At 40.1% G+C, this 23,099-nt stretch overlaps 2 protein-coding genes across 4 annotated transcripts in view; one reads left to right on the top strand and one right to left on the bottom strand.

The window, feature by feature from the left end:
- Window positions 1-643: 643 nt before the first annotated feature.
- On the top strand, window positions 644-5,892 carry gtpbp10 (GTP-binding protein 10 (putative)). Of its 3 annotated transcripts, XM_031852499.1 has the most exons (10): window positions 644-749; window positions 1,738-1,931; window positions 2,031-2,122; window positions 2,359-2,503; window positions 2,602-2,675; window positions 2,793-2,845; window positions 2,951-3,058; window positions 3,180-3,257; window positions 3,446-3,569; window positions 3,995-5,892. In XM_031852499.1, the coding sequence occupies exons 1-10, from the start codon at window positions 717-719 to the stop codon at window positions 4,204-4,206; spliced, it is 1,113 nt and encodes a 370-aa protein (XP_031708359.1). In that variant the 5' UTR covers window positions 644-716; the 3' UTR covers window positions 4,207-5,892. The 3 variants fall into 3 exon arrangements, with proteins under 3 accessions (XP_031708359.1, XP_031708357.1, XP_031708358.1); XM_031852497.1 differs by having other exon boundaries at window positions 1,738-2,122; XM_031852498.1 differs by lacking the exon at window positions 644-749 and adding an exon at window positions 773-1,479 and having other exon boundaries at window positions 1,738-2,122.
- Window positions 5,893-5,953: 61 nt separating this feature from the next.
- adam22 (ADAM metallopeptidase domain 22) overlaps window positions 5,954-23,099 on the bottom strand; it is a 51,894-nt gene continuing 34,748 nt past the window's right edge. The window contains exons 13-31 of the mRNA XM_031852496.1: window positions 22,941-23,031; window positions 22,775-22,826; window positions 18,763-18,862; window positions 18,192-18,263; window positions 17,765-17,857; window positions 17,112-17,192; window positions 16,968-17,018; window positions 16,822-16,885; window positions 16,572-16,677; window positions 16,356-16,475; window positions 15,955-16,123; window positions 15,128-15,239; window positions 14,263-14,353; window positions 14,016-14,069; window positions 13,249-13,356; window positions 12,650-12,750; window positions 12,407-12,473; window positions 9,102-9,225; window positions 5,954-8,828 (exon numbers count right to left, since the gene is read on the bottom strand). Coding sequence (XP_031708356.1) covers window positions 8,808-8,828; window positions 9,102-9,225; window positions 12,407-12,473; window positions 12,650-12,750; window positions 13,249-13,356; window positions 14,016-14,069; window positions 14,263-14,353; window positions 15,128-15,239; window positions 15,955-16,123; window positions 16,356-16,475; window positions 16,572-16,677; window positions 16,822-16,885; window positions 16,968-17,018; window positions 17,112-17,192; window positions 17,765-17,857; window positions 18,192-18,263; window positions 18,763-18,862; window positions 22,775-22,826; window positions 22,941-23,031 — 1,677 coding nt within the window. The 3' untranslated portion in view covers window positions 5,954-8,807. The remainder of the gene's footprint in view (window positions 8,829-9,101; window positions 9,226-12,406; window positions 12,474-12,649; window positions 12,751-13,248; window positions 13,357-14,015; window positions 14,070-14,262; window positions 14,354-15,127; window positions 15,240-15,954; window positions 16,124-16,355; window positions 16,476-16,571; window positions 16,678-16,821; window positions 16,886-16,967; window positions 17,019-17,111; window positions 17,193-17,764; window positions 17,858-18,191; window positions 18,264-18,762; window positions 18,863-22,774; window positions 22,827-22,940; window positions 23,032-23,099) is intronic.

Here is a 23,099-nt window from a genome sequence, read left to right as displayed (position 1 = left end):
CAGTAATCAGAACTGGTGGTTGAAAACACCTCATGTTACCTTGAATGTATCGAAGCTGTGAAAAGTCAGCTGGATACAGCAGACAAGCCCTCGTGGGTGCTGCACTTTGAATCTAACTTGTTGCTGTATAAATAAAGGAGCCTGTGTGTTACATATTTTGAAGCTTTTACCACAGACTGCTGAATAGATACTCTGTTGTATACTCTTCCCTTGCAAGCAAATACATGGATAAAAGACAACTTTGAATCTTTTGAAGACTTTGTTATTGATTTGTGAACAAAACTCTCTTCTCCCGATTAACTTAGAAATCTTCCATCACAGTAAACAAAATAACCTACCTTTAGTTAATGTAGATATTTCCCAACTTCTTTAAAGCACTTTTATTTGTTGGGTAGCTAATTCTGACAGAGCAGCTGATAAACACAACTTGTAGCCATATATTTAAAATATTAGGTAAAGGAAAGGTGCTGTTAATCTGGGTATTCTGTATTTGCAGGAGCTACATCCTCACGTTTTGGTGTAACTCTTTATTTATATGCAAAAAAGGACCAAGGTCCCAGCTGCTGTCACACACCCCTGCGGAGTCCCGCCTCCTTTACCTCATGATCCAATGAACAGAGAGGAATCCAACGCTTCCGGTCCTTCACGCAAACACATGTCGACTAGCCGTTAGCTCAGTCAACAACACAAACAAGTGGCAATAAACGCCGCTGAAGATGGTCCAGTTAAGTAGAATCTGCTTCCGGAAAGTAAGTATTGAGGCAGACGTCATTTTAATCTCATGAAGACAATTCAACACTGTCTGTTTACAGTGTTATAGTCTGTTCACTGCTACAACTGTAGCAGTGACATTGGCTGACAAGCTAGCTGATAGCTGGTCAACACATCAACACTGTCTCACTTGGTGTGTGTGTGTGTGTGTGTGTGTGTGTGTGTGTGTGTGTGTGCGTGCGCGTGCGTGTGCGGGCGCGTGTGCTCTCTAGCTCGTATACTCTTGATATGATCCAACCCATCTGTGACTGAACAGTATAAGGATGAACTAGCATTACTGTTGGCTGACTGATATGTTAGTTTGATGTAAAATGCATTAACAACAAGGAATTTAAAATGTACACGTTTGTGTCATCCCTGACATTTGGTTGAGTAATCATTTAAAAAAAATATAAGTTATGAATAATAAATGTTAGACAAAACCATCCCAGTTCAAGGTCCACTTACTAGCTTTTTCCCCCCTGAGCTTTCAACCGTCATAGATGGATTTGTTGATGGATTTGTTTCTCACCCGTGTTGGTTTAAGATTTAAGCGTGAAGCATTTTTGAGCTTTGAAATAAGTCTTTCAAAACAATCCCATAATACAATTGAAGCACCAGAAAGTGCAAAACAAAACAAAAAAAAAGTGGACCTTGATTTGGGATTGTTTTTGTTTTTTTTCAATCAGATTTTTAGAGATGGACAGCATGGAACCATTCACTTTTTAGGTAACGATAGCTTTTACTTCAAAACAATTAAGTTATAAGAATGTCATACTCAATATTAGTACGATAATCTAACGCATCCAAGTGTCATTTATATGTAAAGTTTTGTGTTTTATCTGAACCCTGAGTCTGTAATAAAGTTTGATTTGATTCACAGAGGAATGGGGAGATGAAAAGAAAAAAACCTTATCAAATGTAGTCATATCTCTTCCTCCCAGTCTTCTGTCTCTATCACTAATCACTCTTTTCTGCCTCCTGCAGTATGGTAACTTTGTGGATAACCTCCGTCTGTACGTCCGTGGAGGCGGTGGGGGTATGGGTCTACCCCGTCTTGGGGGAATTGGAGGGAACGGGGGAGATGTTTGGGTGGTGGCTACAAAGAACATGGCTTTAAAGAGGATCAAGGACAAGTACCCCCACAAACGATTTGTAGGTGGAGCCGGAGCCAACAGCAGGTTTGCTTTTACAAATACAAGTCAGAATATCTCTTATTATTATTGGCTATCATTGAGATGTTTTGTGTGTAAGTGTGTGTGCATTTTATTTATCCACAGTGTCCGAGCACTGAAAGGAGAGAGGGGGACGGACAAGGAGGTCTTGGCTCCTGTTGGTATCACAGTCACCACTGATGATGGCAAAATAGTTGGTATGCCAGACTTCTATTTGAAATACCCCCCCCCGTTGAGGTATCATGGTCAGAGTATAGTCAGCGCTACAATGTTACACTTTATTTTCTTATAGAAGCCTTTAAGGTTGTATGTTTATGGGGTAAAGTACATAATTTGGGCCTAAAACGTGGAGTATCTATAATCAAATAGGAGTAGCATAGCCAGCTGATGTTGCAGTAGAAACTCAAATCTTTTCAACCCCTCTCCCTCCAAGGGGACCTGAATACTGAGGGGGATCGTCTGAAGGTGGCGAAAGGAGGACCAGGAGGCTCCTTCCGCTCTGCTTTTGAGCCCAGTAAGGGCCAGATCAAACACATAAGGCTGGACCTCAAACTTATCGCTGACCTGGGCCTTGTCGGGTGAGAGCAGGAATACACATAAACATGATGGTACGTTTCAGTGGAGACTCGAATGTTTTTCTTAAATAGCCGATATCTTGGTGCTGATTCACCATCAGGTTCCCAAATGCAGGAAAGTCTTCTCTTCTGACTGCCATGTCTAATGCCACGCCTCAGATTGCCGACTACGCTTGTGAGTACATAATACAACACACATGTGCAAACTGTGCTTTTGTGATCTTATTTCTACGTGTATTGCTGTCTGAATTGTTTTTTATTGAGTGGCATTTCTAAAATCTTAATTCCACAGTCACAACTTTGAAGCCGGAGATCGGCAAACTGATGTATGAAGATTACAAACAGGTATTTCAATGCATTTTAGTGTATTTTCCTTTCACTGTCCATTTAATTGATTTCTTGTGGGTGGTTTCCCCTCATTGAGTGTGTTCTAATTTTGACTTTTTATAGATTTCTGTTGCTGATCTCCCAGGCCTGATCGAAGGAGCTCACATAAACAAAGGCATGGGTCACAAGTTCCTAAAACATGTTGAGAGGACCAAGCAGCTTCTGTTTGTGGTACGTAGCAACAGAAAGTACACAAGCTGACACCTACGATATATGTTTGATTGCAGTCAGAATCACTAGCTGATGATGTTGATGATGGAGTTTGATTTGGTTGTGCTTTGTCTGGCTGCAGGTAGATGTTTGCGGTTTCCAGCTGGCAAGTAAAACAGAGTTTAGGACGCCCTTTGAAGCTGTTCAACTTCTCACCAAGGTGAGAGTGATATTGCGAAAGACTCAAAATGTATCCTGTGATTTTCACAATAAAGTTCTAATTTTTAGCTGTTCTTCTTACCATTCTTTTTTTTTTTTTATGACTTGACCCCGGATCCTTCCGCCTCATGCACACCATTTATTTACCTTCTACATCATCTCCTTGTCTTCTCTCGCCGTGGCCTCAAGGAGTTGGAGTTGTACAAAGAGGAGCTCGTATCGAAGCCTGCTCTGCTGGTGGTGAACAAAATGGACCTGCCCGACGCTGAGGACAACCTAGCAGAGCTGAAGGAGCAACTACAAAACCCAGATGGTAAATCTGATGGATTCTTCACTATTTTATTAATTACCTTTTTATAAGGTTTAACTTAATTATGATGCAAATTAAATTATGTATTTAAAGATGGACTCTTTTGCACTAGACCATGTCTAGGCCCAATGGATCCACCTCCATTTAAGCAAAAGCTTTCTCAATTTGTATACACACACACACACACACACTGTCAATCCATTTGGCTCTGGGTTGACACATCAGTAACACGGTTAAAATGCACAACATGGTTTTGCGTCTTATTTGACATTTTGAATTTAATTGCCAAATCATACTTAAGGTTCTCCCTGCTCCCTCTCATTCAGTCAGTTGCTTTTTTCAGAATAAGTTCATAATCCATGCCCAGAGGAACCAAAGCTTGTAACAGGGCAGTAATACATACGGGACTGTTGGTTTCATTCCTGCAGAGTTCTCTCATCTGTTGCCTGATAACATGATACCGAAGAGCTGCATAACCTTCAGACACATAGTTCCTGTCTCGGCCTCCACTGGGTTTGGTGTCGACCGTTTGAAAAGGTGCATCCGGGAATCGCTTGATGAAGATGCAGCAATGGCAACTAAAGACATCCATCAAGACAGACTGCAGGCTCTGAGGCACCACTCACATGTGCATTTGTGATGTACACGGGCAACATGTAACTCAACATGTAGGTCTTCGGGACCTACAGTGTACGATGATGGATGACACATTATTAAAACTAGAACTTTAATGGCTGGTAAAAAGCATCCACTGAGAAACACCTGTGAAACTGTGCAGCAAACTGTCCATAGAAGTGACGGAGGATGACTTTGTCACTGACCGTCTCAGGCAAAACCTTCAATGTTATGAGGTGCAACAAGTTCCGCATGAGTTGATCTTTGCTGCAAATGTTCCCTTGTTTGGTAAGAATGTCAGTTTTCCAGTATTGTGTTTCTTTTCCTCTGTAAGTTAAAGTAAAATCTGAAGTTATTAGAAATGTCAGCAGACGATTTGATGAAAGTTGTATTTTGTAATAAATATATAACAATACTGAATGATTTAAGAAGAAAATATATGGGGATTGGTTTTGCATCATTAGTGTGCAGCATACAGGCAAAACAAAAAAGATAAAGAAAGTAATTGCAGTATTTAGATCTGAACTTGTACATGTGGGGTTTTTTTGAAAGTTCCTGCAGCAGAGTGCTGATGGGACCACATGGAGGAGACTGGGTTGTACATGAGTACATTCTCTATACTATGACACTCTACTATGAATACCTCTGTACTATACTATGACTTTTTTTTTTTTTTTGACTTTTTAATGTGTCATTTGAAAAAATTTAACATTTCAGTGGCCTGGGTTCACTACCGGCTTTTTTCAACATTCTATATTTTTACACTTCTCAACATACTAGGACTTTCTTTCGACGTACTATAAAATTACATTTTATGAGGTTTTTTCTACATACTATACAGATTTTTTTTACATTCTATACTATGACTTTTTACTTTTTTTGACATACTTTAAAAAACTTGTTACTAAATGCTATAACATGACATACTATACTTTGACTTTTTAATTACTTTTTTCGACATTCTATATTTTGACTTTTTTCAACGTACTATCCTTTGACTTTTTAATTTACCTTTTTTGACATACTATACTCTGACTTGTTTTGACATCCCATACTATGACTTGTTTTGACATCCCATACTATAACTTGTTTTGACATCCCATACTATGACTTGTTTTGACATCCCATACTATGACTTGTTTTGACATCCCATACTATGACTTGTTTTGACATCCCATACTATGACTTGTCGGTAGGGACTGTTACAAAGCGTAACTAGAAAAACTACATAACCAAAAATGTGCGAACGCGACGTCTCTCTGAAGCTACGATTCCTGTGTTTGGTACCGGGATGTGCTCACACGAGCAGCAGGTCATGCTTGTTCTGTTTCTTCCCGGCTGATAGTCGCAGCATAAAACACACATCATAAGATAACGTTACATTTGTGCATGGAACATAGCTAATTACCTTACTAGCTATCAAGCTAAGGTGACGGCCATGTTGGTGTTGGTGAGATGTAGTTCTCTGAGCGGTTTCACACAAAACTAAATGGTACTACAACAAACTGCGACTCTCTTGACTTGCAAAATTATGCTTTGTATTTACAAACATCCTATGTGTAATTCATGGCACTATTCAAACGGGATGAAAAAATATTTGTCTTTCAGCTTTGACTATCACACATATTTATTCCAAAATAAGGCCAGTGGAGGACATCGCAGACGGAGGGACTTCGTAATGCAAAACAATTAAAGTCAGTTTTCCAATAAACCTGTTTCTTTTCCTGAAAAGTCAGATCTGAAGTTATTACAAATGTCAACATAGACAGATGTGTTGATGAAAGTTTTATTTTATATTAAATATATTACAATACTGAATGATTAAAAGAAAAAAAATATGGGGATTGATTTTTGCATTATCAGTCTGTACAGCATTCAGGCAAAATTAAAAAATAAAGATTAAAAAAGACAGCAACTGCAGTGTTTAGAGTTGAACTAGTACATGTGGGTTTTTTCAAAGTTCCTGCAGCAGAGTGCTGATGTGTCTGGCAGAATGGGACCACATGGTTGAGACTGGGTGGTACATGAATACATTCGAGTCTCTGGCCAGATGGAGACAGATGGCTCATCTGAGGGGATGTTTTGCCAGAGTGGTCCTGTTGTGATCCGTCAGTCCGACCGTGCGCAGGCAGACGCAGCAGATATGTTCGGAGGATTGACTGCAGTCCAGGTGGTCCCATCCTGAGCGGAGAGTCCTCATAGTGCAATGTACATAACACCAGGAGAAATGTTTCGCTGTTGCACAGTATTATGATGTTAAAATTATTACTCAAAGCTCTGAGATAATGCTCTCCGCATGCCTTGGTGTAGCCCAGGAAGATGACTGGGCCACTCGACACTGACAAATACTTTAAGACCAGAGCAAAGAAGAAAGCTCTGGTAGAAGGCAAATCATGAGCCCATATAGATCTCATTCACAACATTACGTGTGTCCAAACCTTATATGATACAGATTAGCACATGCCAAAGGAACGACTGCTTCTATTGGCCCTCAGGACAAATGTGTTTAAAAAAAATGGTCTCCATTCAAACTCATCAACACACATAATTACAATAATGCACTTAATTACTGTTTGAATCGTTGCTGTACATAACGCTGAGAAAGAAGTGAACATTACAAAAGTACTTAATAAAAAAAGATAATAGTAGCAACATTAGTTCAATACTGTGAAGATCGTATTAACTATACAGTCCTAACGCATACATGAATTACAAATGAATACGTGCCCACACCGGAACAACAACTAAACAACAGTAAAATGACTTAACAGGAGGCCTTAAGACAACAATTTCTACACAAGGTAGAACAATGAGTTGTAGCTGTACAAAGGACTTGCTTTTGGGGAGTGAGATGGGAGCAGTTTCCAAGAAAATCAACCTTAAATAGCTACACTGGCTTCACATCAGCACTAAAAGTCCATTCTCAATCATTTTTAAACATCCTGCCATAAATTGCCCCGACTTTGCTGACAAGCAGTGTAGTCTGTGGAACACTCACCCATTTAGACGACAGCAAAAAGGCAATGGGGCGGAAAAGTCTTTCAGTGACATGCTTGTTTCCCGTTATGGTCTCACAAATAGCCTACCAGAGAAATAAAATCATTTGATTATAGAACTGTCATGCTGTTGGTCTTCACAAGCTTAAACAGCAAGCACTGTACAGCATAGTTAATCATTTACAAGGCTAAATATCTCAATCATTACGGCTAAATCCAAAATGCACATTTCCATCAGTTTCCAGGTTCCTCGCACAAGTAAGGTAATTAACTGCACTCAAGTTATTCTTGTTCTCACGTTCATCTGAGCGACTTCATGTGCTGCCACAGTGACAATGGGAGCACACTGGTCCCCAACACCCGAATGTAGAATCAAGGGGGAACTAACATCTTAATATTATCAATTTGAAATTTCCAAAAACTACCATGGGTGAAAAGTGGCACATCTACAACTACATCAAACACATAAAACTATTTAAATTTTCCTAAATAATATTCATCAACAACCACTTCCAGCAGCATCTTTAATGTGCCATGATCAACATTTGTATCGATACTTCCCTCAGTCATTACTGGATGTCTGTGTATTTCCCCCAGAGATGGATGGAAACTAGTGTTAAGATAATATAAAAACACGTTTACATTCTGCTGTGGATGGAAAAAGCTATAGAGTTCACAGTCACACAGGAAAAAGCCAGAGGGATAGAAACAGACAGAAGAACGAGTGCGGGGTCTCCTACGCTGATCTACAGAGATCCACTTCTGCCTACGACACAATGCGGCAGGAAGAGAATTCTCAATCTTTTCCTCTTTCAAAGTAAAAGCAAAAACATACTCTGTGTGTGTTTTTACTGTACATATTTACACACGCACAAACATATTGAAGGGAGGAAGGGCAGGACGGGTCAGGTTGGGTCCATGTCATGGGTTATGGGCATTAACTGGTGATACAATATGGGTTACCTATAGTGGTGAGAAAGCATTTAAGCCTACAGAAGGTATTAAAATCACTGCCCCCTCGCATGCTTTCTTCTCAGATTGGACCACTGTTCTTCTTGTCTTTTCAGTAGGAGGAGGTTGCTGATAAACAGGGTTGACTCATGCATACAGTGTTGGAGTTTCTACAGTGATTCACGTGCGTCAAAATGATCCAACAAATCCAGAGATGCAGTGTGATACGATGACCTGCTCCTGGTTTCTTCTTGCTAGAAACAACTAGCAAGGGGGGGGGGTATGAAGAGAGGATGTAAAGGTGGTGCAGATGTTTGAGGACAGGTAAAGGGGTTGGAGTAGAGGGGGTTTCCAGTCCTATAGTTGAGGCCTGAGCAGACAGGAACAGCTCAGTCTGAGCTCCAGCTGTTCTGGAGTGGATGTGGAGATGGTTTCTCCGCCGGCACTCTGCATTGTCTTGTAGAGATCTGCCGAATGAAGCCGTCTGGCAAGACAGCCTCGGAGATGCTTGTACACACTCACTCACACACACCTTTGCCTATTTCCACTCCAGTGGGGGGCTCTCTCTCTCTTTCTCTTCAATCGCTTAGAGTCAATTTTGTTTCATTTTTATGTGTTTCATTCATAGAAAAGGAGAGACGAGTGTAGTTCCTTGAGGACTGGGTGGGTAAGAAGGCTGTTATATTGAAGTCTCCCACAGCTGAGGAGATGAAGAAGAAGGGAAAAGCACAGAAAAGAGAAAGGGGTGGGGAGGAGAAAATGGAAGAAAAGACTTTAGTCACTTCACTTTCTATTTACATAGATTTGGTTCTTTAAATCATGATCTTCATTAGCAGTATTCAGTAACCTTCAGTGTTCATAGTTTAGACTTTATAAAGCCATGAACACACTACACTAGTTCTCATGTAGTGTGTCATAGTAAAAGACAACTGATGCAGCTGACTATCTAATCTATAATCTAATTGATACTTGCCCTGGCGCTCTGCCTGTTGGCTTTCCTCTGGTCATCGGGGAGAGGGGGCATGGGGTACGGGTATCTCCTGCTGGATGCAATAGATCCAGTAGAGGAAGTGGGAGACTTGGCGGGGGATAGCGTCCTGAGGAAAAAGACGAGGTGACATTATTAAAATATTGCCTCTTATCTTGGTTTGGGATTCAGTTGGCCAAAGACACAGATGGATAAATGAGGTGAAATTCAGGAGCTCTGTGACTTTGGGCAACATCCTCCTTGAGCTGCTCAAATGATTCATCTTCCTACAGAGAGAGGTTGATCTTAAAAGCTCATTCTGCTGTTCACCAAAAGCACAGAGACGGACAGATCATGTAATCTGTTAAAAAACATGAACAAGTGTTCAGCTCTTAGGGGCAACCTCTGCACACAACATGTAGCTCTGTACACAGCAGTACACGATTCCCAGCAGCGGTGTGGGCATCGTCACAGTTTCCTGACACTCACATGCTATATCCTGCCACAGCATTACTTTGTGTTCATCAACGGGCACTGGCACACAAACAGACGATAGCTTGCTGAAAATCACCTTTAGCCACTATTAAAACACATGCTGTTAAAGGTAACTTCTGTGTGTGATGTTCTCAGTGTGTGCATGTTTAAATGAGGAATGCTGGGAGCAGTGAGTGTGACGGGGTGACTGGGACGGCAGACCAGACCGGAGCCGGGTGAGAACGACAGACTGAGAGAATCAGAGGGAGAGCTCTTGTCCAGTGAAACCACAGAGAGCCTGCCCCATATACAGTAGCTTGTTTACACCGCTGCTGTGTAGTGATCGGAAATATCTGGATCGGTCAAAGTAGTGGAGGGAGCAGGTGGACCACTGGGTCCACAAGCATTTTATTCTCACAATGAATTCCCACATTCAAAATTGTTTACAATATTATGACTTTCACGAGTGATTTCCTGAAATGCTTTGGCTATCATTTTCTAAGTATTAAGGTTTTTTTTAGGCTCGATGGATAGCAGTCCACCACTTTGGTCCAGGCCAAAATATATAAGAATTTAGATGAAATCTTATACAGACATTCATGTCCTACGGACTTTGGTTATCCCCTGACTTTTCCTCTTGAGGTTTACATTTGTGGTTTGAGTGAGAGGATTATTGGATTGATTGCCGGTACAAACATTCATGTCCAACTCAGGATTATTGTAACCACTTTAGTTAACACTTAACTCATCAGGTCAAAATTACAAAGTGTCCAATTGGTTTATGACCAAAAGCCTTTAAAACAATTGAATCAGACTCAGCTGTATTTTGTAGTACGTATTTAGTGCTAATTAGTAAATTGTGCATGCTAACATGCTAAACTAAGATGGTTAACCTGGTAAACATTATAATTGGTAAACAGCACTCTGGGCACGATCAGAGTGGTGGCTTACATTTCGCCACAGCTGCACAGTGAGGATGTCAGCGCAGCACTCAAAATGTTTGGCCCTGCAGTGACATCACAGTGATGCAAACGCACGTGAGGTCACTGGGAGCGAGGCAGGGCCGACACACAGACACGTACTGACAGAACAACACGCAACATGCAGAGGCAACAAGAGGCCGAGGGGGAGAAGCAAAGAAGGGCAGAAGGAGAAATTAGGAATAACACGACTGTACTATAATTGTCACAATAGCACAGGCAGTGCAAGAGCCATTGTCTTGTTCAGAATAATTTGCTAGAAATTAAAAATCTGCAAAGTAAAGTGCAGTTGATCAGAAATTAATGAATGTCTTCACTAAAACTAAAAGGAAGAATGACATAAAATATAATAAATTATAATGTAAATCAGAAAAACTTTAAAAAATACTCAGCAGCAACCCCTTTTTCAAGTCACAACATGCCAGCTGCTGATAACTTTTCTTCTGAGATTTTACTTTTAAAAGGTCCAGATTGGAGCTTGTAACCTTCCTTGACTAAGCCACAAATCAAACCAAAAGTGAGGGGGTCTCTAGACAAGTGTGTGGGGTACAGGTCTGAGGTAATACCTAAGGTAAGGTCCTTGAGTGTTTCTATTCACATCTTCTACCCATTTAGTTACATCATATAATTCTTTGAAGCGAGGGGTTAAATACCTGTGGGAAGGGGAAGGGGGTGATGGACACAAGACAAGGAGGGGGAGAAGAGAGAAAAGGAAGGAAGGAAAAGAAATTGAAAAGGACAGAAAATCTCCAGAAATATGCAAGTGTAGGGGGGGAAGAGAGGAAGAGGAGATATTTTAGGAAAGCAGAGCAGAACAAAGATATCTTGAACAAACTGAGAAAATGGTGAGAGGATGGCGGACAGACCTGTGTGTGGTTTCAGATGGAAATCACAAACAGCTGTGTTGTGTGTTTCAGGCTCAGTTGCTTATTGATTACATGTAACATCATTCCAGGCAGTTAGCAGTCAGTCTCATGCTTGCAATGAGAACAGGTGCACTGCAGACAATATTAACACAAGGACGTTCAAACCCACAAACAAACAAACCAACACGCCAGGCTGGGAGACCACTGTTCATTCACAGTAAACAGGTATATACAGTATGCAAATACTTGTTCACACATGAGGGATGAGTAAAGTTTAAAAGATGCATAGGTGCGGTGCAGCCTCACAAGCCAGACAAGAGCAATGATTTCCCACTGCAGGAGACAACGTGATCTCACTGTCTTGCGACTCACTTGCAAGGCTCAGCGCAACATGCTCTTTATACCTCTCTCTATCGCTGATAAAACATTTGAGAGAAGTATTTCCTCCATAGTTGATAGTTTTTTTTTACAGCTAAACCACACCTTTAACGGATAACGACAGTATCATTCTTTAGTTTCTTATTGTCAACAAGTGAAATACAAAAAAACATGAAATAAATTCATCCTGCTGCTGTAATGGTACAGTTTCTCACTAGAATTAATAAAGTTAATAAAGTCTCTATCTCTTTCTTTCTGCTGTAAACACTCTTGAGCGTACCAAACCTTTATTAATCCACAGGTGAAAATAGTTGCCAACAAATACATTACTTGCACGTGAGTATATTTAGCCTTTTTTAATGATAGATGATTTACATATTCAGTAGGAACCAGTGGGCTTGTCGCTGAGTACCAGAGACAAGGTAGTCAGTAAGTGCTCAGAGCCTGACTTAACATTTTTTGATTTGATCTTTTCATGGTATTTGTTCACACCAGCTTGATCCATTAAAAAAAAAAACAGTTGAGTCTGTTTCCCACTAGAGCTTCTCCTTATCTGCACATCCCATTACAATGTGTTTTGACCTCACGACATGACCAACTTGCCAGAACTTACTCTGTGGAGTTGGAACGAGCACGGAACTTCTTTCCTTTCAGTTTCTTACGATTACCGCTCAGATTTCCTAGACAGAAACAGAACATAAACACACACTTTAAATAAAAGCATAAACAATGTAGAATATTAACTGGGTGCGATGTTTAATGGAAGAGAGTACACGTAGGAGTAGGACAACAATGTGTATCTTCCCCCAAAACAAATGGAAGCAGGCAGCCCTCCTGTGGTTAATTTGTGCGTTACCTTGCCATGAGTTGCTCCTCGGTCGCCCATTTTCACAGATGTCAGAGATGTGTTTGGCATCTGGGATTCTGTCGCTCCACGAGTGGGATAGTCCATTAGATCTACACACACACACACACATATGCACAACGGACAGAATATCATCAGTTCATCGTCTTTATAAGCTGCTACAATGCTGTTCTGTTCCTGTTGCATTAGTAGAGCAGTGGGAAACATTGAATACGAAGATACTATTGCAGCAGATTGGTAACATAAAGAGCTATTAAACAATTTCATGGCAGCTGAATGAAACATGATATGAGAAATGGAGTAGTGTGGTATTTTCTGCTCAATTATCCATTAGCAAAACGTTTTGATTTAACTTCAAAATGTTCACAGAAAGCGACATATAATAAAAGCCATGATAGTAACAAAGCATGACATGAACACGCCAATGATTAAGAGTACCCAACACACACACACACACAATTGCCAGTTGATGACTGAGTGATGATGAGATGGCACACCTGAAGCCAAACAGTGAGATGTTCTGAGAAATGGATGGGAAGGAGGGGGTGAAGGACAGGGCGCAAATCTGCAGATGCGACAGGCAGGCTGACCTCTTCTTGGAGCTGCAGCCAGAGTTTGTACTGACACCTGGAGGCATGTCACTGTAAAAGGAGTCGGCATCCCCAGGCTTTGTTACATAGTCACCTGGGGCCAATTGCCTGGAAATACAGAAGAATGCTTTTAGATACGAAATCACAGTGAAAATGGAAAAAGATTCCCTACAGTTACTAGTTACCTTTCAGTTTAAGATTGTGTGTACAAAACATACAGTAGTATCGGCCTGTAAAATATCATGGTAAAGAATAAACTGCCCCAAAACATATTACATTAGCTCCTCTCAACCAAATGCAATAATGCGACACACTGATACATCTGTAACAATACTCTAATAACGTAATATACATAATGGCACAACACTCTGGGTGGGGCTGTTTTGCATAATGCACATGTTCACATTTGATACTTTACGTACATTTTGATGATAGTACTTTTACTTTAGTAAAATTGTACCAGAGTAAATAATACTCCTATTGATACATTTACTTAAGTGACGGATGCGAGTACTTCTTCCATCACTGGTCTTTTTCAGGTCAGCATAATATTTTCCTCCTACAGCTGATTTGTAATGTAGCTGCACTGGGTTTAGGATCATTTAAGAGAAAGAGGACTGTTGCAATCAAATATATCTATATATATCATCAGACTTAGTTGTATGCAAAAATAAAAACATCATTTACAGAAAACTAACTCTCAAAATATGTCATGTAAAATCTACATAAATGGAGCACATTGAATTTAGAGTTTGAAGTGAGCAAACCGGCAGAATCTTCGGTGAACTTCAGACTCAACATAGCATCTCTGCTTGTAGCTCCTGTGAAGAGAAGTACGGGTATCCTCAGTCCAACAGTATTATCACTTTTGTTAAATGTATTTCATAATAAAAAGCAACCTTGTTGACTTGTGACCCCTCAAAATGAAGCAATATCTACTCGCTACCCCTTGTCAATTATTGTGTAATTCACAGGAAAAAGAAGATACGACTGGCTGGCTGCAGGAACACTCACTTGTAACACCAGGCTGTCGTAGCCAGTATGAGGGCGAGGACGAGGATGGAACCTGTGATGGCCCCGATGATGATGTTGGTACTGCTGATACCTGAGATAGAGGGAGAGAAGAGAGTGGGGAGGCAAAAGTGTGTTAATTGAATGTGTGTCTCTTGTTCCCCCGAAATCGTGTGGACACAAGGGGATACACAAACCACAAAACACTGCAGCAGAACACAAAAACACAGTACACTTAGCAGGAAAAGTGTAGACGGGGAACAAGGGGGACAGGACTGAGAACAACCAAACTGCTGTCAGCCCTCAGCACTACTCTGAGGGGAACTTACATGTGCAGTAGGTTCCCATTCAGGATAACATTACAAACTGCTTGATTTTTAACTGAATAATGGTCAGAATTAGCCGACTGAGGTGCAGCTGAAGTTGAGGTGAGAGAGGAAATGGACCAGGAAATGACATCAAAGACAGAATAGATACAATGAAAAGGAACTCAAATCTGACCTCAAGTCACTCCGTCAAAGACATCAGCCTGTCGACAAAGAATGAGTGTGAAAATAATGACAAACAAAAAGAATGACATGCATGGTTCAGTGAATACAAATGCAGCTGGTTTTAATGAGCAGGCATGAAACCTGACACGCTAAAACGAAACAAAAAAGAAAAGCTTCAAAATAAAAATGTGTGAATGGGATCGGTGAAGGGGAGGGAGCTCAACAGAAGAAATGAAAGCGATGAAGTGGGGTGGAAAGAGTTGAGAGCTATGGGAAGCACAGAAGAACGGATGGAGAGGAAGGAAAAAAGGTCCAAAAATGTGAGATGAAGAGAGGAATGGATAGAGGCAACAAACAATTATGCTAACGTCTCCTACCTGAGACTGAAGCAGTGGGTCCGGCCACAAGAGAACTGAGAGGAGACGTCGAGTTACAGTCCTCTCCTGCCCATCCCAGGTAACACACACACTTCAGCTCACTACTGCACACCTTGAGCAAACAAAAGAGAAAAGTTCAAAACAAATTTGCTTTGAACTGTAAGGTCTCCGATTAAAAAAAAAAAGATCAGGAACTTGGACACTCAACCCTTGCAGTACATGTTGTGCTGAATAGCAAAGATAAACCGGTATTAGTTTTGGAAAGACTTATTGTCAGACATATTTTTAATTAACTGTTAATATCCTAAGTCTTATGCCAACACTTTATCAGAGAAATACCCTTTCAAAATATTCATTTATTATGTAACGTAAAATAAAAAGTGTCACACTTCCTGTGAATAGATAATGTGCTACTACTCAAAATATTACTCCAGACCAACTGTAGTTTGAGGTTTTAGGAAGTAATCCTGATGTTTTAAATTGTGTATACTATATATTTAATCAGTAACATTATTGTTAGCAAGCTCGGTCAAGCAGATTAGACCTTACATTATGTTCTTACCTGAACAAATTATTGTTTTTATGGTCAGTCCCTTTTGTCGAACAGTTTGATATGCATACTTCTTAGACAGATATGTTTATCATAAAATCAAATTAAAGAACAGTGTTAACCATTCAGAGCTTCTTAATACTCTGGATGATAAAGTACTAAAGTATACCCGACTTAAATTCACGCAACAACACAATAGCTAAAATGGTTGCACACTTGTTCTGTATGTTAATGTGTGTTTGTTTGAGGCCCGTGTCTGTGTTCACTCTGTGTGTACCCCGTGTCCCGAGCAGACGATCTTGTCAGTGGTCCCGGGACAGGTGCTGAAGTTTAACTGTTGGATGGGGAGACATTTGTGATTAAAACAGATGCTGTCTGTCCCGCAGGCGGTCCCATCCTCGACGTATCCCAGGTCAGTGTCTCCATCGATCAGCACGTGAGCCCCGCTGAACAACAAAACACACCTGAGTCACTCACACAGCACTTAACATGAGAGACACTTTTATTCTAGTTGAACAGTAAATGTTGCCTTTGCTGTGCTCAGTGTCTTTAACAGCTGGAAATACAGAACTAGGGAACAAAACTAGTCCCAAAATAAAAGATCACCAACAGTCCTTTTTAGGCTGTTGATTTGCACTGTGAGCATTGAAAGATGTGTTCTTCCTCAATGATGTGTACCTGCACTCAAGAGAAGCACTGTGCCGGGCGACTGAGAAAGAGGTCATCCCTCCCTGCAGCTCTCCCAGTCGCGGGGCAGGTGAGATGTTGGAGCACAGCAGGTACCCGCAGTGAACATCCCTGAAGCACAAAGATGTAACCAAACATTACGGAGCGTAAAATAAGATGATGATAATAAAATTGCACAGGATTCAGTCGCAGAAAGCATTCACTCACTGTTTGTTACACTGGATCCAGGTGTCCTTGTCCTTCCCACAGTTGCCTTTCTCTGTCCCTTCAATGTTTAACTTCTCGTAACAGAACTTGTCAGCCGCTGTTGCCTCTGGGGAGACACAACACGAAGATCATTAATATCTACAGCTTAAGAAGTTTATCTCTAGTAAAGGTCTTGTAATAGAAATGCATGTGGTCTTTTGCAGATTTGTCAAAATATAATTCAATTTGCACATAGGAATATTCCACTTACTCTCGCCCCAAATGTACTTGCACTGTCTGTCTTTGGTTTTGCACCTTCCATTGAAGCAGCGACCCTGCAGAGAGAAATATAGAGTCAGAAAAGTCAACTCTGCAGAGTCACAGAGTTTTTAAATGTAAAGTATCTCAATATCTCACCTGGTCCTTTTCACATGTGTAGCCATCCATCTTGTGCACATTTGGTGGACACTGCAAATAACAAAGAAACCCTTAGAGATTCTGTGATGCACTGAATAAGTTTATAGTTCCGGTTGCAGAAAACTGAGGGAAGTTAATGCTCACCTGGCTGGAATTGCCTGTGCAGTTTTCTGGGATGTCGCAGCCGTTCACTGAATCTCTGCACACAACTCCCATGAACTCCATCTGGAAGAGCACACAATCAAAGAAGTGAGTGTTTGTAATTAGGTTTTTGTGTCAGAGGAACAGGGCCTTAATCAAGAATTGCCAAGCCTCTGCACAGTTGGTGGTCTCTCTCTCTCTGTTGTATTGACCTCCCAAACTACTATTAGTCCATCTATGATGAGTCTGTGTACCCATCCACAACTAGACTACATTCATTTAATCATTCAATCATTTTTGAGATATTTGAAAGCCTTTGAAGGTTGTCATAACCATCTCAATTGTGGTCAATTGTAAAGGAAAGATTGAAGAGGACATTTTTGGTTTATTGTCCAAAAAACAAGCTGAAACTTATTGTCACTTCTTCCAGGTGGCCTCAGATTTTAAAGTAGCATCCGTTTTCCTTGTTTGCTGTTTCACAAACCAGAGTATACAATGAAAGTAAATTCAAGTGGAGATTGCCACGAGGACCAAAAAAGGCATACTCTTTTAGGGCTCCTCCTTCAGCTTGGTGCCATGAGTAGTTAGTACATCTGTTTTACCCAAAACGACACCCCAGCGGAGGATGAAAGGTGTAGTTGGGCCCTGTTTTGTACCTGGCATTTGTTGCAGCAGAGTCCATTGCTACACTTGGAGCCTTGGGTCAGAGTGCACTTGTTGCAGCAGGCCTCCCCCTCGCTGGCACACTCCTAAACAGACAGACAGAAACTGCTCTCAGTTGTCTTCCTTTAACTTCATGTTAAGTTGTTCTATGTAACACATTATCTCATCTAACATTATAATCTATTCAAACAGAAGTCTCTCTGGACAAACTATAATTGTGCAATCATCAGTGTGCATGCAGCGTCTTGATTTCTCCAATGACATTACTTCATTACTTTAAATTACTTCTTATTAGTCTGACACAGAAGGTGGTCTTGTTGTTGGGTAATTAGCCCACCACTTGGACCTTGGATTAACCCTAAATTAACCCTTTAGGGCAGTACATCTCAGCATCCAGTCATCTACAGTACTGCAGCTTACCGCTGGGCTGCCACAGTCACACTCCTCTCCTGGCTCCACGAAGCCATTTCCACACACCGGAGGGTCCAAAAGCTGAGGGGAAGAAGGTCAGAATTCATTTTCAAACTACTAAGAGGACACATGTATGTATATGAGCATAGACGGATTACTGAACGGGCCTACTGGGCAGAGGCTCCGGGGCCCAATAGGTTAGGAGGACCCACAGTCTCTGTTTGAAGTTACTGCTCACATTTCTTGTTGGGAAGTCACAAATATACACAAAATGATCTCAAAGAGATGCAATACTACCAAAGAGAGGTACAAAATGACCAAAACAAGATACAAAACAACAAAAAAGAGACAAAAAAAGATCACAAAGAGACACGACTACCAAAAGATGCAAAACGACTACCAGGAGATGCAAAAGGACTATTACGGGATGCAAAACCTCAACAAAGAAATGCAATACAACCAAAAAGAGATGCGAAACAACTACAAGGGGAAGCAAGAGTGGGGGGCCTTTACATGTCTGTGCCCAGGGGCCCATGGATCCGTCCATGTGTATGACTGCATTTGTGTGAGTGTGACGTACCTTCAGAGGTTTGTTGAACAAACAGGCTCCTCCACCGCTGTTTAGAAAGGTATGGTACTCCTCCACATTGCAGTCAGAGAACCTCTTGGGCAGGTAGAAACTGTTCAACACAACCGCAGCATATTATGCTGTTACCATGGATACAGTACAGAGAGCATTTTCAGATAATACTGGGACAGACGGGGCTTGTTCCCCAAACACAAAGTACAGGACAAACACTGGAGAAAATATAGTTTTTGACATTTCTGCCCAAAAAAATTAATGTTTCATACCTCACATTTAATTTCAGTGCAGCATACAATGCCATGTCAGGTTTGTCATATCTAATAAAGTTTGTATTTCTTACACTGTACCATGAATATTTCAGATTTTACCACAGGTTTACCATACTCACAGTTCAGAGGAGATCCTTACTACAACATGGAGGTAGATATAGAGTAGAGCTAAGACTGTGAGGATCACATGGAGATATGTGGAAGATGTGGAATGGATTCTAAAATGCATTTATGAATTTGGCATAGAAATGAACTATTGTGGATGACTCACAAAAACATTTATTATTGCATTATCATGTGACACTAAAATGATCACATCAATATTCAACAAATTCTCACGAAATACACAGAACAGAAATCAAACGCATCAACTCTTGCTCAGTGTGATTGCTTCGATTCACTTACAGTAACAATATAAATAATCCAGCTACATGATACATTCACCAGAAGCCCAAACTACTTCTGAGGTACTTGAGCAAATTTGTCACAATCAAATGTCCTGTTTCCATTCCGATGCTTTTGATGACATTGACCTAAACCTAAGCAGTGTTTAAACATCGTCTTACTGCTGAGCCATCAGTCACTGATGTTTAGCTTGTATACCTCTGGTAGTGTGGCTCATCAGGACTGGCACAGGAGACAATGCAATAATAGACATATTCTGTGAGAGGTTGTCATTGTTTGATATGAAATGTGGATAAATGAAGCCACGTACAGGGATAATAGTTGTATAAGGAGCCAGTAATGACGCTTTGATGATGGGTGAAGCACACTACAATATTTCAGGTAGATTTAATCAAGTTTAAAGTTGTCCCAACTCTCACAGAGATTTGCATCTTTGAATTAAAAATTTGCACCAGTGCTTACTCTCATCAAAATCTTGTAGTGTTTATCCCCATTTAAACAGTAATAAGGGGTAAAACGAAGATGAAACGTGCTTAAATGATTCACTGATCACCAGGAGAAGTACAATCTTTGCCATGGGGAACAATAGTATTAATCAGCCCACAATTAATAATATCTTTAACTGTGCAATACTGATTTAACAGATGTTTTGTGCAATAATTCAACTGTGCAATACAATTTACTCTGGCATTAATACAGTTTTTTATCTATATTATACATCTAAACTAATACTCTTATATATTTGTACTATTCCTGCATTTTTACAAGTTTTTACACACCATAATACCTCACATTTTACAGCATTATTATTATTTACGCTGTTGTTATGTATTGTGGTATACATATTATAATGTGTATCTCTTACTTCTATTTCACCATATTTATTGCTGTTATATTGTAGAATAATGCACATATTTTTTATATTAAATTACATGAATTCCAAAAGATTAAAACACAGATACTAATGTATTATTTGCCTATGGTTTGTAGATTTCTTTCATAAAGTACATGAAGCACCTTGTGTTTCCAGAAAAAAGATTCACAATCATTTCTTTCTTTCTTCTTTCATTCACAGTCAGTCTATCACCTCCTAGTGGCTTTTAGGAGGCAAGGCAGTGTCTGAATCACACTGAACCACAATCATTCACCTCACTGTATGTCTTTATTACAGACTATTTGAGTTAATTAAATCAGAAAAGAAATCTATTTTTTTCAATGTAGCACTCTCTATAATCATATTTTGTCCAAGTTTGTTCATGGCAAAAATCTATTGTTTCATGAGAATATAACAGAAAGGAAATATAAGTAAAAATAAATATATATAGAACAATTATAAATCCTAACTCGACCGCAATGCATGTTCAAACAATATGTGCATACAAACATATGAAAAGACACACACGTGCACACACACTCTCTCTCACACACACACACACACACACACACACACACACACACACACACACACACACACACACACAGCAGCTAAACCTTGTGAGAAATACAGTTAGTAGTAGTCAGGTTAGGTCGATCAGACATGCAAGTGCTGAGGAATAAAAATAAACATCCGTCAATGGACATGACTGAGGGTTGCTCATTGAATACAAGTGTCTGAAATACCATTGAGTTTATTTTAGTGAATACAGATCTGGGCCAGGTCCATTCACAGGTGACAGTCTCATAAGAGCGCAGAGTCACCTGTCCTCTGTCATGTGACCACATGACATTAGAGCAGCATTATTACGGTAACCAATAGAGCAGCACCTGGACGAGGAGTGTTAGGGGAGTGCACTGCCGTTACAGTGAAATGAGGTAGTTAAATATTGGCCTAGGATGAGAATGACATTGCAGACTGTTTCAATCGGTTAGAGATGGACAAAAAAAACTGATGAAAAGTCCTGACTTTCAAAGCGCAGGAGGGAGAAGGAGCCTGTCAATAAATTAGAATAATTAAATCAATAAAATGTTCTTGGCTGATCAGACAGTGACATCCAAAAACTGAAGAATACACATGAAGTACATGTGAAATTGGACAAAATGATTATAAAAAATACAGTCAGTGTATAATAAAAGGACATCAAACTGTATTTTTTCATATCATTTGAATCAAAAAGAGAAGCTGGGGCCACAGCAGCTGTCGTGCTGTTGGATGAGATGGGAAAGGTTGTGATGACTGACAACCCCTCCAAGGCAGCCGGTTGGTTCAAAACAGCACAGGCAACGTTCTAGCCAAGCTTCAGCTCACCTGCTGTCCCATTCGGGATAGAGGGGGAACGCGAGAAGTATTTAAGAAGAGGGGTATATATATTCACACATACACACAGATCGCAGAGACACAACACAGTCACATCCGTATGCTCGCAGAAATCCTCCGCAGTACAAACACTGCTGATCTACACTAAGACAAACACTGTCGTGAAACACAAAACATACACAGACTGATTTATCACCTGTTTTCTAATCTTAGCAAGCAACAGATTATATAATACATTACTGCGGAGCGAGGTCCAATGAAGTTATGTAAACAACCATGTGAAAAATTCACATAGGCTGACACCTGGTGGTGAATTATCAAACTACATGACACTCCAGTGGATGGAAATATTGATATCAGCATATTTTTAAAAAATGTCATATTTACAAATTTTTAATAAACACATTAAATAGTTGATACAATTATCTAGACCTACATAATTTGTAACACATACACTTGTTACTAACATGGTTTGTGTGTGTGATGTGATCTTGATGTGATCGTCACTGTGCGTATGTTTTAACTGTGACGTCGAAAAAAGGACTGTAGATGAAAATGAGCTGTAAGCTAACTCTGGTACAATACATGAAATGGTAACATTTGTGTTTAATATTGTAAATGGTCCTTTACAAATAAAATAAACCTGCTACAAACAAACACTTCCAAAGATAATAAAATATGATTATGCTTTGAGATACATAGTAGAATATTTTCTAGTTAAAATGAATAATGTCCACAATCCAAATTCAACGACTTTTACAACAGATTTCATTTAAATCTTTGGTGACAATACCCATCCACTCAAAATAGAAAATGAATTCTTGAGCAAACAAATATGCAATATTCTTTGGGAAAAGTGTGATGTTAGCATTATAGCCAATGTACAACATGGTATCCAACTCTAATTTTGTGATTAAAATATACTGGAAAAACTCTGTGTAACAACTGCTCACTGACACGATGTTTTAATCCCAGTCAGATTTTCGTCAAACAATTAGTTGGGAAAACTCTCGTCTGTTTTCTGTAGTGGCTTTAAGGTTATGAATTGATTAGGGAATGTTCTGTAAAAGTCACTTACCCAACATCATCCATGATACAGCCCGACCAACGGTCATCACACTTGCACTCGCCTGGAAATGAAAAAAAACAACACACATCAACATCTTGCCATTGCATAGAAACGAGCCTTAAAAATGAGCTGGAAAAGTAAGAAATAAAGGAGTCATTAAAGTTTAACTGTGCACCATTGAGGATCCTCTTCTTGTCAGAGAAGATGCCAACGTTCTGTCCAAGAGACTGAGCGAGGGTTATGGCCATCTCATCTGTTTTCCCGTACTGATGAAGAGGCAGAAAGACGAGAGAGAGAGAGAGAGAGAGAGAGAGAGAGAGAGAGAGAGAGAGAG

Source organism: Anarrhichthys ocellatus, unplaced genomic scaffold (assembly GCF_004355925.1).
Source record: "Anarrhichthys ocellatus isolate YVR2014 unplaced genomic scaffold, GSC_Weel_1.0 scaffold13, whole genome shotgun sequence".
NCBI classification, from domain to species: Eukaryota; Metazoa; Chordata; class Actinopteri; order Perciformes; family Anarhichadidae; genus Anarrhichthys; species Anarrhichthys ocellatus.
This window is presented reverse-complemented; position numbering and strand designations above follow the sequence as displayed.

Excerpts from the sequence above, each read along its gene's own strand:
- gtpbp10 (XM_031852497.1), top strand. The coding sequence starts at position 717 with ATGGTCCAGTTAAGTAGAATCTGCTTCCGGAAA. Across the intron at positions 750-1,737 it reads GTAGAATCTGCTTCCGGAAA|TATGGTAACTTTGTGGATAA; the intron begins GTAAGTATTGAG and ends TGCCTCCTGCAG. Across the intron at positions 2,123-2,358 it reads TGATGATGGCAAAATAGTTG|GGGACCTGAATACTGAGGGG; the intron begins GTATGCCAGACT and ends TCTCCCTCCAAG.